Source organism: Buceros rhinoceros, unplaced genomic scaffold (assembly GCF_000710305.1).
Source record: "Buceros rhinoceros silvestris isolate BGI_N320 unplaced genomic scaffold, ASM71030v1 scaffold18136, whole genome shotgun sequence".
NCBI lineage: Eukaryota > Metazoa > Chordata > Aves > Bucerotiformes > Bucerotidae > Buceros > Buceros rhinoceros.
In genome coordinates this window covers 1-12,627 of record NW_010419491.1, presented here as the reverse complement: position 1 = coordinate 12,627, position 12,627 = coordinate 1, and the positions used below count along the sequence as shown (strand labels likewise).

Genomic DNA, 12,627 nt, shown 5'->3' with positions numbered 1-12,627 from the left:
CCCCGCAGCGCAGGGTAAAGGGGCTCAGCCCTTATCCTGACCGACATCCCTCCAAAACCAGGGTATGGGGAAGCGGGCGGGTAGCCGGGAGGGAGGAAGGGGGAGCCTCGTCCACCACTCCAGGATGGGGGTGCACTCGTGGGAGCTGTGACTCCGTTAAAGGTTTTAGCGGTTACCATTATTCGTACTTAATCCCTGAGCACCACCGCCACCTCGGCTGTCCCCGGGTGGGTCGCTCCTTCCTTATGTAACTGCCCGGCGGTGAGCGAATGAATGGGGAGGCAGGTTTGGAGGAGGGGAGGGAGGGAGGGAGGAATGCGTCCCCCGCGGGGCGGGCAGCCTCCCTCCCCTCTCCGCGCCCGGCCGCTGTCGGGGAAGGGGACGGAGCCTGTTTTCTCGCCTCTCCTGACAGTGCACAGCCTTCCCTCTGCGTGTTTACTTGGCAGCTGTAAGCGCCGCTTTGGTGCGTGGAGGCTGGTTTTGGTGCAGCGTTGGGAGTAGCTGACTTGCAGTTTGCAGATCCTGAAGTTTCCCTCGTTCTCTCCCTTCCCTCCGCGCCCTGGTTTGCGTTCGCGGCTGACGAACGCGCCGCCTTTTCCCGCTTTGTTTTCCGCTCTCGCTGCCGCAGGAATTAACCGCGGTTCGTAGCGTTTCTAAGGCTTCAGCGGTGTTTTCTCGTCCGCCTGACCGGCGGCAGTCGGAAGCTTGGGAGAGGGGTTCCAGGCTGGAGTGAGTAGGCTTTCGCCGGGATCCTGGCCTGCTCTGACGTGGCAGCGGGAGAGGTGCGGAGGGGAGGGAGCTGGGTGCCGGCAGAAGCCCTGCTCCCGCCGCTCCGCTGCCGGCCCGGGGGAGAAACGCGGCTGCTTCCTCCTGCCTTCTGCACGGGCTTGCTCGAATTCCGTGTGATGTGGTTCGCTTTTTCGTTCCCAGTGTACGGTGTGGCGGCTGGAAGGAATTGCAAGCAGTGGCAATTGCAGTCAGCATAGCTGTTTTCTTTCAGAAAACTAGGAGTTGCTGTGATTCAAAATGGGCATTGCAGCGCTGTTACATGCATCAGGCTATCGACCCTGGAAATTGTGGTTTTGCTGTGGACTGGGGTTTGTGAGTTTGACTTTGCCCTCTCTCTGGTGAGCTTCTCCTTCCTTAGTAACAGTCATTGTTCTTTAAATGGGTTTGCCATGTGTCAACACAAAATATCATTCAAATACCAAGTTACCACTGTTGAACAAATATATCTGGAAAGTCTTCAGTTAAGAGTGTGAAGACTTGGTTTAAGCTGCAGTCTGAAAAACATGAGAATGGGGAAATGAAAGAGATTTGTGCTACAGGTAAGAGGAAGTACAAGTTCTGTGTACGGCAAGTCACTTTTTGCAGATCACTTGATAATGTGAAAGATTAGTAAAATTAGAAAAATTAGTAAATTGCTTTGATTTTAAACACACGTAAAGTAAGAACTGTTACTGACTTTACAAAAGAGCTCAAGCTCAGTCCACACACAGTGGTAGCACAGAACTATTGTTTCTGAGGTTGTGGAGTGCAAGAGCTCCTTCTTGGTGAACTTCTTGGGATCAGGAAGGCCCTGCAGGTCTGGCAGGAGAGGGCCTGGTCTTCTCCACCTCTTGTGTAGAGTTCTGTCCTCTGCCGAGAGGTATGCTGTCAAGATTACAAACAACAGAGTTAATGATCTAAAAACTAAGTATCTCTTGCTGTTGGAAGAGAAAATGGGAAATTCTAGTGCAAGGCTAAATAAAATTCAAATAGGGTTTTAGCTAAGAGATTCTTAAGTGACCTTTGGACTGAGGTTATTTGCACAGTGTAGTACAAGGTAACCTAGCCCTATCTTTCTGCTTAAAAACTGATCTGATGTCTCTTTCCTTAAGTCAGTTGTCAGAACAATCATTATCTTTGGTACTGCTTTCTCCGACACAGGAAAGTAAATGGGCGCTCAGCTCTTCCCTTTCCTAAGTTAGCCAGCGTTCTTGAACGCAAACGTACACGCATGGACTCTACTCGTAGAAAGTGTCTACTTCATTCATTTTCCTGAGCAAAAAAATGAAACAGGGATGCATTTGTCTGGAGTTGGTTTTTTGGTGTCTTCCAGTTTGGCCTGAGTCCTTGCGAGTAAATCCAGATCATGTTACTTCTGTGAGATTGGTGTCTGAGGCCTAACAACTTTGTCTAGAATAAGAGCACTTCAGTGGAGCATGAGTTTTTGTTTTTGGGGCTCCATCCTGTTCCTTGTAGAGGTTTGTTATTGTCAGCTGTGATTTCTACTAACAAAAAAATCATATATTTGCATAAAATACGTAAAGTCCTACACAGCAATAACCCCTGAATAGTTACTGGTTAACGTTGAGCAGCTGCTAAATGCCTCTTGCGAGTGGGCTTTCTGTGGTTCTTTTGCATGGCAAATTAGAGCAGTTTATAAATTAAATAAAATTATACCTCATGGCTACCAATGTCTAAGGAAATGCGGCAAACCAGCTGCTGCTCTAACTGTGTGCTTTTGAAGCTTAGAAAATAAATAAAGGCTTCTAACTGATGGCTAAACTGTAGGCTGTGATCCATGAAGAGCTGGCAAGCCACATGGTGCCGACTCTTCTGGTTGCATCTGTGTGTGTCTGAGGCCTTTGTTCCAAGAGGAGCTCAAAGGCCTGTAAAAGCAGCTGGAGAAGGGAGGGAGACAGCCTGTGTACCTCTGCTGCAACCTGCTGTTTCCTGAAGAGACATCAGTCGCCGTGTTCGCTCCCCTAACTGAGAAAAGTAGGTGAGGGTAGGATTGTGAATTGTGAAGCAGTCTGTGTTTTCAGTATTTGACAAACTTAATTTTTTTTTCCCCTAATGTAGTCAATATGTTAAAAAAAGAACAAGGGGAAAGCAAATACAGATTTCAGAGCTGGCAGGGAAACAATTTTTTGCAAGACTGGTTATTTGAGTTTCCAAATGTAGTATTTGGGAAAATGTTTGCCACTTCAAAATAATAGCTCAAAAATAATTACTAGGAGCTGTGGAGAATGTAGCAAGTAACTCCATTATTGGCATCATGTCATCATTAAGAAATTCGTGAGACTTGAAGAACCCTGTCCTTTCAAACGTTGTCATGTTCAGACTGTATTTTCTAATCCATTCCAAGTCAAGTTAGATTGTTTGCACTGTGAATTACTGCCTGAAAATTGATTTGCTTTTCCCAGTGTCATCTCTCAAGTGTTAAAGGTGACCTGCTATTGCAAGGCTGTCAGATTATGTGCTTAATACTCTAAAAAATAGTGTGGGTAGGAAATGTGTAATAATTTTGCTAGGTAACGTAGCTGTGTCTCATAATTTTGTTTATGCATCTACTATGGAGCAGTTCATATGCTCTATTGAAGACTTTAGACAGTACTTTGCCATAGGCTGTTGCAAATTTGTCTTGTGTTTTCTCAAAAAATGCTGCTTTACCTAGCTTTGAAATTTCTTCTCTCTCTTGGAAGGAAAATTTTGCCTTTCTCATTTGATATTTGTGTTTAAAGTTAGGCTGGTTTGGTTGTTTTTTTTTTTTTTTTAATCGAAACTACAGTTGGTATTTTATTAGCAGAAACAAAGAAGTTGTGGTTCTGTGGCTGATGTGGACTTCATGCTGAACAAAACTTTTTTTTTTTTTTTTTTTTTTTTTTAAAACAGATCTCCAACTCATCAACATTAAAATTTAAAATGTATCTAGGAGCTGTTTGGAAAAGTGGCTGGTTTAAATTTTTTTTTTTTTTTTTTTTTTTTTACTATGTACTTGAAAAAGGCTGTGGCATTTCCGTGATAAAGTATGGTCTGGCTTTCCTTAGAAAAACTCATTTGGAGATGTTATGGCTGTGATATATACAGTTAATAGTAAGGAGTGTACACATTCCACAGCCAGGCTGACTGAATGTCTCTGCTGCTGCCTGTCACTCTTTACCTAACTCGCAATAGCAAAATTAAGTTAGATGAGAAGGTACTGCAGTTTCAGCTCTGCCATCCTTCCTGGCTGTGAAAATCAGCTGAGCTTTTGAATTAAAGTTTCATGCTATTGCTTTTAGCCAAGCTGGAGCATGGAAGTTGAAGGAGTTTTTCTGTGTGAGAGCATGAAACAAAAATGAGGGGTTTGACTCTCTGAAACTTGAGCCCAGAGCTTGGGAAGAAGAAATTAAAATGTGTTTATGTAGCTCAGGAACTAAGCAAGGTTTGTGGGAGTAAGGATGAGAACAATGGCAGTGCAGTATCAGTACGCTGCAGTTACCAGCCATGAGCCAAGGCCAGTCCTGTGGCCGGTTTATCTGTATCTTTCCTAAAGTTTTCAAATGCATCAAATTCATACAGCACAGTGTTACGTTTCCTCCCCCTGTTTTTGCTGGTGGTAATAGATCTTGCTTTCTCCCCAGTTTGCCTCTCTCTCCATAGGTCTTTGTTTTAAACTTTGAACCTTGCCTAGTCCAGCCTACTTATCTTGAAAACTAGTTTACACTTGGCTTTCAGGATCATTTGACTGTTCTGTAGGTTCAAAATACAGTGTAAATACTGAAAATCTTAAAAATGACAATGTTTGGGGTTGGGGGAGCAGGTAAGGCTGGCAGTGGTTCAGAGGAATTTGTCAAGTATATAAATTGTATTTATGTGACAATACACCCAGATCCAAACTTGCAGTCATTAGCAATAATTAATGTATCTTAGATGCTTTTTTGCTGTTCTCAGTTATTTACTAGAAGAAAACAGTGTGCTAAATAATTGAATGTAACTATATGCTGTAGTGTGATGCTGTACCGTAATCTGTCTGGGTGGATTACTTTGTCCTGTAGGTCCTGACCTTAGGACAGTGTTGCTTGCTTGTTTTTTGAACAATATTTGCATGCTTAGCTGAACAGATTAAAATATTTTCACCCTGGATGACTGAAGACAAGAATAATCGGAATAACAAGATAGAGGCACAGGCTAGGTTGTTTTGGACCCCTGCTGTGACACACCACCACATCGGTTATAATGGAGTGATGCTTCACCTCGGTTTTCAGAAGCTTTTAGTGACTGATTGTGCCAAACTTTTATGCTTCTAACTCTGCTCTAGTGGCTGAAGTTAAGTGCAAGCAAATGTTTTGATGTTGGGGCTTTTGTTTGACATCGAAAGTTACTTTGAAGATGCAGTGCAGGTGTCTGTCGTTTTAGCTCCCTCACACTCTCTTTATCTTTTGTTACAGTACACGGTAACATCTGGGTTTGACTGATAATGTTTTGTAACCCACCATGTGGTCAATTAAGTTTCTGAAGTGACTTGTTTTAAAATCAATGTATTCCTTTAAAATCACGTTACTGGTGCTAGTGCACTTTCTGATTATCACTGGATCTGTAGTACCTACTGCCCTTGCACCTTCCCAGCGATTCAGCATCTGAAGAATGTACTGAGGCATGTGACAGCACTCTTGACAACTGACAGCTAATGCAGCCTTGCTGCATAGTGCCCGATGATAATGCAGAACAGACAGTGTAATCTACAAAAATACCACCTGCAAGTTTTCTGATGAGAGCAACTTTTCAGTCTTGGGTAGTGCTAGCACCTCTGCTAGTACAAGATAACTTAGGTCCCACTACTGAGATGCGTGAACTTACGGCTCTCTTTGTACAGCTTGGAAGCCTTTCTCGTTCTTGGCATCGAGTGTTTTAAAGCCTGTCGTCGCTTTTTGAATAATTAATTATTTCCTTTATCACTTTAGGTATTTCTGGGAAAAGCCAGCTTCTGTTTGCACTGGTCTTCACTACCCGTTACCTGGACCTCTTCACTTCATTCATTTCATTGTATAACACATCTATGAAGGTAGAGTATACTGAAGAGTTAGCAAAGCTAGTAATGTTGTGTGCAGAGTGCATAATTTTGTTAATAAAAGCCTCTTTAAATGGCCCACTGCACAGCTGTTACTACAGAATGAATTCTGGATGGGCTTTGGATAAAGAATGTGGAAAATTAACTCAAACCCCTACTTTTTTCTACACTATATGCAGTTAAAAACTGCATGTGTGGGGACTGGGACATTTAGAACCAATGCCTTTTTGGTTATTGAAACTAAAAACTTTTGGGAAAATGGTTCAAATGAATGGTATTTCTCAACTGAGATATTAGAGCTTAAGTAAATCTTTTTATCTACTACAAGGTAAATCAGAATTCAAAATGCATTGTCAGAATTGCAGCTAGTGTCTGGTCAGAGGCTGATTAAAAGTTGCCAGGAGTAGGCTCTTAGGGTGGTACCTTTCATCAGGTTGTACCCTGTTTGCTTGCCCACTGAATGTTAGAGAACCCAAATGAGGATTTGTTATTTCTGCAGTTTCTGGTGTTGAGTACAAGAAAATAAGCAGTAAACTGGGAGAGTGCAGCATGTTTGTGGCACGGTACCGATTGATGCATTTGTGGCACCAGAGCAGATACCTTTTTAATCCAGTTCCTTTATTCTTGGATTTTCTTTATGCTCTTAGCTTTAGTTCAGAAAATCTTACATCTTTGCCAGGAGGAAAGACCAGATAGTCAATAATGCAAAGCATACTGAAGAATTAGGAGAAAAATACTGTTAAATAAAATTTTAGATCTTAAACCTGCTCACGCTGTTGTCTTCTACCAAGTCAAAGGTGTATGCCTAAGATTTGATATTAACAGTCTAGATGTAGTACTGTGGATTAAGTAAAATACTCTTGAAACGCATTTTTTCTCTATGTAATTTCTGAGAATATTGAAAGCTACCGTTGGGTGCACTACAGGAGCAGCTAGGGCTTTTGCAATTTATTTACTGGTTGTGATTCAAGGTCCTGACCATGTCTTTGTTCTGCAGCCCTCCCACCCTGAAAAGGAACAAATATGGGAAATTACACTTGTGATACTCAGCTTCATACTAAACCGAGTCTTTCCAGTACTGAAAGAGTGGTCCTCTTCAAATCCCGTATTCACCTGCAAAGTGAAAGCCTCTGTTACGGTTTCAAAGGCTACTGCTTAAGGCTACTGTTGGGTGTAATTGGCTTTTCAGCCTGTTATCGTGGTGCCAAGACAAAGCTGCTCGGGTGTCCCAACACAGCTTCTTGTTCTATCTACACTTATTTAGGAGTATAGAGCGCTACACAACTGTAAAGAACACAAAGTACTATATAGGTTATCCAGGGCATAACTTAATGAACTTTCTTGTCTGAGGAAAATAGTGTCATTTGCAGAAAAAAAAAAAAAAGTTGTTGGTTTCTCTAGAGTTAATATTTTCTTCAGTATTTTTAGTGAAGTATTAATTAAACTACAGGTATATACAACTACAGGTGTAAACAACTTGCTGTATTTGTCTGGCAGTCATCATCAGTTATTTAGGAAAATTAGTTTCTTCTGTGTACCAGGAATACATACAGAAATACACAGATCTGTCTGTTGGCTTTTCTCAGTGACCTGCAGACTGTGTATTTTGTGATGTGTAGCATTTTGTATCTTTTTCATGGTACCTGTATCAGAGTATTGGATGCGTTTCTGCTGGTGCACTCTGTAGTCATTTTTCTACCATTTTAGTTTGGCGTCTTTAAAAATGAAAACTTTGAGTGTCCCAAAACAGACTGTAATTCACATGAAGGAGTCGTTAACAAGGAGTTGGGGTTCATTCACACTTAGTGTCTTCTGTGACCATACCAATTACAATTAGTTTACACCTGTAGTATGGGTTCCCTGTATCTGGTATGTGTCCTGTGGTCCTTTATCTCTGGTCAGCGGGGTGCTAGTGTAGTAAACAATCTTTGGATTCTGAGCTCCTTTATAGAGTATTTGTAGCATCTCCTGTCTGTGAGCAGCATTTCCAGTGATCAGTAGCGTGTGCAGCAGGGTTTGAATACATTACTTTTCAGTTGTAAAGAACCTGTATTTAATGTGATGTTTAATATTTGTGATGAAGCTGAGGCAGAAGCTATCTACTGTTTGATGTTGTCTCCAGGACAATGTGAGCAGTTCTGTGACGATGGCAGATCGTCATTGAGAAAGTTGTGTACTGCCTCTGATCTGTTTTCTCACCTGTAAAATACGGCTGTTTACCTGTTCAGCAGCGAATAGCTACAAATTCTGCCAAAACGATTAAAAATGGTAATGTTAGACGTGAATTGAAACTCAATTCTGGTTCAGGGCTTCTAGCAGTCTGTTAGTTTTGCAGGGTTTATGGCCTGTTGGTTGGTGAAGAACACTGGCCACTTGCCACTCTTCAGATTTTAGATACATTTAAAGGTCTAAATCTAATTGTCTGATTTGTGAGATGTTGAATGGCTGAGTCCAAATGGGGTTTTTAATTGCCCCAAAGCACACCACTCCCAGGCTTTTTGAATGTAAGAAGGCCCTTTCCATCATCATTGCATATGTGCCCGTGCACATTCTGACGTAAATGTCTGGGCCAGTGCTTCCCCTGTGCTGGTAGAAGGGGTAATCCAGTCAGTTCCTCAGCTCTGTCTGCTCAGGAAAGGGTCTTGAAAGAAACTCTGGATAGTCACTTCAACCAGAGGCAGGGTGGTGCTTAAAGCAAGAAAACCAGTAGAGCCCAGAGTCGTTGGTTTTGAATTATTACTCTGCTGAGAAGAGTTAAATACCACAGCAAAAGCATTAAAACCAGCAATACAAGCAACCAGAAAAGACAGCCCTTACTCTTAGTGCCTGGGAATACCTTTGTTCAGCGAGTTGGATCTAATCCTGCAACCTCTGTGGGTTGTTTTGTTTTTTCTTTCCTTGCTCTTCAGCTTATCTACATCGCTTGCTCGTATGCCACCGTGTACCTGATCTACATGAAATTTAAGGCGACCTATGACGGAAACCATGATACGTTCAGAGTGGAATTTCTGATAGTTCCTGTTGGTGGACTCTCATTTCTTGTCAATCATGACTTCTCTCCTCTGGAGGTGAGTTGATTGCAGGCAGGAGGTTATCATTTTTTCTCTAAAATATTTAGAACATGAAAATGAGCATTTTTAGATGGATGGAAGAATGTTTGAAAGATGACTGTGTTTAGTAGGTTCAGGTTAATTGTTTCCTTAATGCATCTTTACAGTGTAGATTTCTGTGAAAATTTAAGGCCCTTCAGGAGACCGGCTTTATTAACATGGTTTATTTTATTAAGTGGAATACTACTTCTTTTTCCCAGTACGCTCTGATGGTTATATGAATTCAAAAGTATCTTTCCTTTTATTAGGTTTGTTACAGAAATGCCGTAGAATGCAGTTTGTGAATAGCTGATGCCACCTGGTGAAAACAAAAGGAATTATAACTCCTCTTAAATTTTGTAGAATCACAGATGGTCTGGAGTGGTAGAAAGAATTGCATTGTATTTGCAATACAACTATGTGTTTTCCTGTCAGAACAATTATATTAAAAGTGTAACTACAGAGAGTCCCAACAGGTAATTTTCCCCACAAAACAGAGAATAGCTTCAGGTGCTTAAATGGACTGAGCTGCCTTTTTATATTAATTGGAGTTAAATGATTTGATTAGAACAGATGGATGCAGTTTCCTCATGCGTAAACCTACGCTTGCTAGCTCACTAGATGGCTGGGGTGGAGAGTCTGTTGTCTGCCAAGAGAGTTATTCCCTTGTACCCTCCTGTGGTTGATGTTAAAGCTTTTGCTTAGTTTTTCCTGTACCAAGGATAGAGTGCCAAAATACTCACCCTGTCCCTAACACTGTTAGAGAGTGAAAAGCCAAGCCAGTATCTTCTGTGCTTCTGTTACCAGTAAGACAGCTGAAAATACCTGGTTGTTTTGGGTTTTGTTTTCCTTTCAGATACTGTGGACCTTCTCCATCTATCTTGAATCGGTTGCTATTCTCCCTCAACTTTTTATGATCAGCAAAACTGGGGAAGCAGAGACCATCACTACTCACTATCTTTTCTTCTTGGGTCTGTACCGTGCCTTGTACTTAGTCAACTGGATTTGGCGCTACTATTTTGAGGGATTTTTTGACCTCATAGCTGTTGTTGCTGGTGTGGTCCAGACCGTGCTTTACTGTGACTTCTTCTATTTGTATGTTACAAAAGGTGAGTAGTGCAATAACTTCCTGCTTCAGATTGTGGAATGTAGCAATCGACAGGTTCCCAGGGATGTGCTATATCAGCCTGACTAGGTTATTAATTCTGTGTGCAGATTATCGCTGAAATCTCCCCAGTGCATTTATTAATTACACTTTCTGCTAGTGTGGGGCATTTCCGAGAGCTGTTTTGGGGTATGGGTAGAATATAAGTGTATAAATGGTCTGATGACCGTAACTGACTTTTAATACAAGTATGGCTAAATCCACGTTGCTGTTGTCTTCCGTCAGTGAGTAGGATCCACGTGCTTCTCCTGACAACATACGGTGTTTTGTGCGGATTTCATGCTTACAGACACCTTTCTCAGTGCTTTAAATACCCGAAGAGTCCAAAAGATTTGGGACGTTGCTGTTGATACTAAGGGTAGCAGCAGTTGTTTCTGCTGGGTGCGTTAGTAATTCTGCCCTTGCGTACCAGCTTCCATCACAAACTACCAAGCTATAGAGGGCTGTGTTCAGTCGTAGCTCTTGAGAAACCGCAGTCGTATGTTACTGAGTGTGAATTCCAGGGTGCCGCAAGAGGACAGGATTGGAGTGGTTGTTAATTTATCCCAGTTTGACCAGTGTGTATTGAGGAGAGGCCAGCAAGCCTGGGAGGGCTGTCGCAGCACATGCACTTTGTGACACTGTGCGATAGGTTTGGTCCCTTTGAAGCTGTAACAGCGTGTGTTTCTAGATCACATCTTCGTTTTGCTAACTGATCTCTTCCCTGCTTTTCCTTACAGTACTCAAGGGAAAGAAGCTCAGTTTGCCAGCGTAAGTGCCAAAAATACCATCACCAGCATCTGTCCTTCTGGATGCTTGGACAGAACAATCCTTATCACAAGCAAAGGCGAAGATGCTTGAGACAGAAAGTGAGAAACACAGCTCTTTGTAGTGCAGGTAGTCATCAGCGGCTCTGTAAGAACGGAGGAAAAACAACCAGCAGATTTCTGTTTGATGCATCTTGCCTTTATCTTTTTTATTACTATGTATAAAGATTTTTTACATAAAGAAACTTATACTGTATTAATAAATTCAGTGTACGGTTTCAATTGGAATAGTTCCAAAAGTGAGATTTTTGTGAGATTGTTTATGACCAGGAACAAGTGCAAACTTTTTTTTTTTAATTTTCAAGAATTTCTTTGAAATGACTGATTTTTTTTTTCTTTTTTTTTTTTAGTGCCCAGATATGTGCATCCTTGATGGATGGTAGTCATCTGTTCTTTCCCTTTGATTCAATTTTCATTCCACTATATTTATTTTTTTCCAAAAGGTGAATATATGTCAACTCTCAATCTGAAACCACCGATGTTTGATGTGATGTGCTGGTGCCCGGTCTTTGTGCCATCTGCTGACATGGAGTTCCTTATTTAAAATAGATGTTGGTGCCGGAGGGGGAACAGTCACGTTTCGTAGTTTTCCCCCTTCTAAAAGAGGCTGATGGCATGCAGACAGTAAGGAAATCTCTTGAGGCCACGGGGATGGGCCCTCTCCTGTTTTGCCACGAGGTTTGGGAAGGTGATCCCAGTAACGAAAGCACTTGGCAGCGCAGGTCGCGAGGGGTAAGAGGAGCGGTTGTGTTGCTGAGTGACAAATGTTTGTGACTGTGTTCTTGGTTCAGGAAAAGAAGGTTAAATATCTTGGATGCACAGCCCTGCTACACCATTGCAGCTATAGAAATGGGAGACTGACAACTTGATTACAGTAAACCGTAGGTGATAATTTTAAACAATATCTACATTTTCTTTTTAATGAATGCTTTATAAGCAACTTCCATGTTCAGCTTCCAGTGGTTTTTGATGTCACTTTTGGACGATTAATATTTTTTTATAGACCTTTCAAAATCAGCAGCACCAGTTACCATTCTTTATCCTTTAAATGATTCCCTTTTTTTTACTGAGCTGTTGCATGATTTATCCTGTGTTACCATCCTCAATAAACAGTTTATGAAATGGTGAAAATATTGGGTTTTTCTTTTCATTCCTGAATTAAAGTTTTCTGTTAGCCTGAGACTGGATGAAAAGTTGCGGTAGGATGAGTTGCTTAATCTGTGTTTGCTGTATTGAAGCGTGAACTTTTTAAGGCTATGAGGGTTGTTATCACCGAATGAGGCAGTCTACAGCTTAGTGCAGGTGAGGGTATGGTGCTTGTGCATGTTTTTGGTTTAAGAAATTATTTATGTTCTCCTAGTTCACCATCGTTATCCCCCAGGTTAGTGGCGATTATTCCTCACCCCAGCTGTGAGCAGCGTTGTTTGCAGTGTGTATGCGAAGATGCCACAGTCTCCAGCATCTCGGACGCTGCACTGGGTACCCGTTGCTGTCCTGAGTCCATCGAAACCGAGGTGCTTCCCTGCTGGGAAATGCGGGAGCCCGGTTCTGGCTGTAGCCGTGGGGCTAGGTGGGATCTGCCCTCGTTAGTAGCAGCGTGAGCTTTTCGGGATCCGGGCAGGTTATTTGCTTCCGTGTTGTTAGCTTCGGCCTTTAATCAAGTGGCGGGGTGTCCCTCTGGGGTGTGTCGTCGCAGCGGGTGCTCGGAGCTGTGCAGGAGCGCAGGGGCCCGCGGGCGGAGGCGGCAGC

At 42.3% G+C, this 12,627-nt stretch overlaps 1 protein-coding gene across 1 annotated transcript; it reads left to right on the top strand.

Annotated features, from left to right (window-relative positions):
* The first annotated feature begins 4,548 nt into the window (after positions 1 to 4,548).
* On the top strand, positions 4,549 to 12,012 carry KDELR2 (KDEL (Lys-Asp-Glu-Leu) endoplasmic reticulum protein retention receptor 2). The gene is made up of 5 exons (XM_010138952.1): positions 4,549 to 4,570; positions 5,712 to 5,812; positions 8,728 to 8,886; positions 9,764 to 10,016; positions 10,792 to 12,012. Exons 1-5 carry the CDS (start codon positions 4,549 to 4,551, stop codon positions 10,824 to 10,826), a joined length of 570 nt encoding a protein of 189 aa, XP_010137254.1. The 3' UTR covers positions 10,827 to 12,012.
* Positions 12,013 to 12,627: the final 615 nt, after the last annotated feature.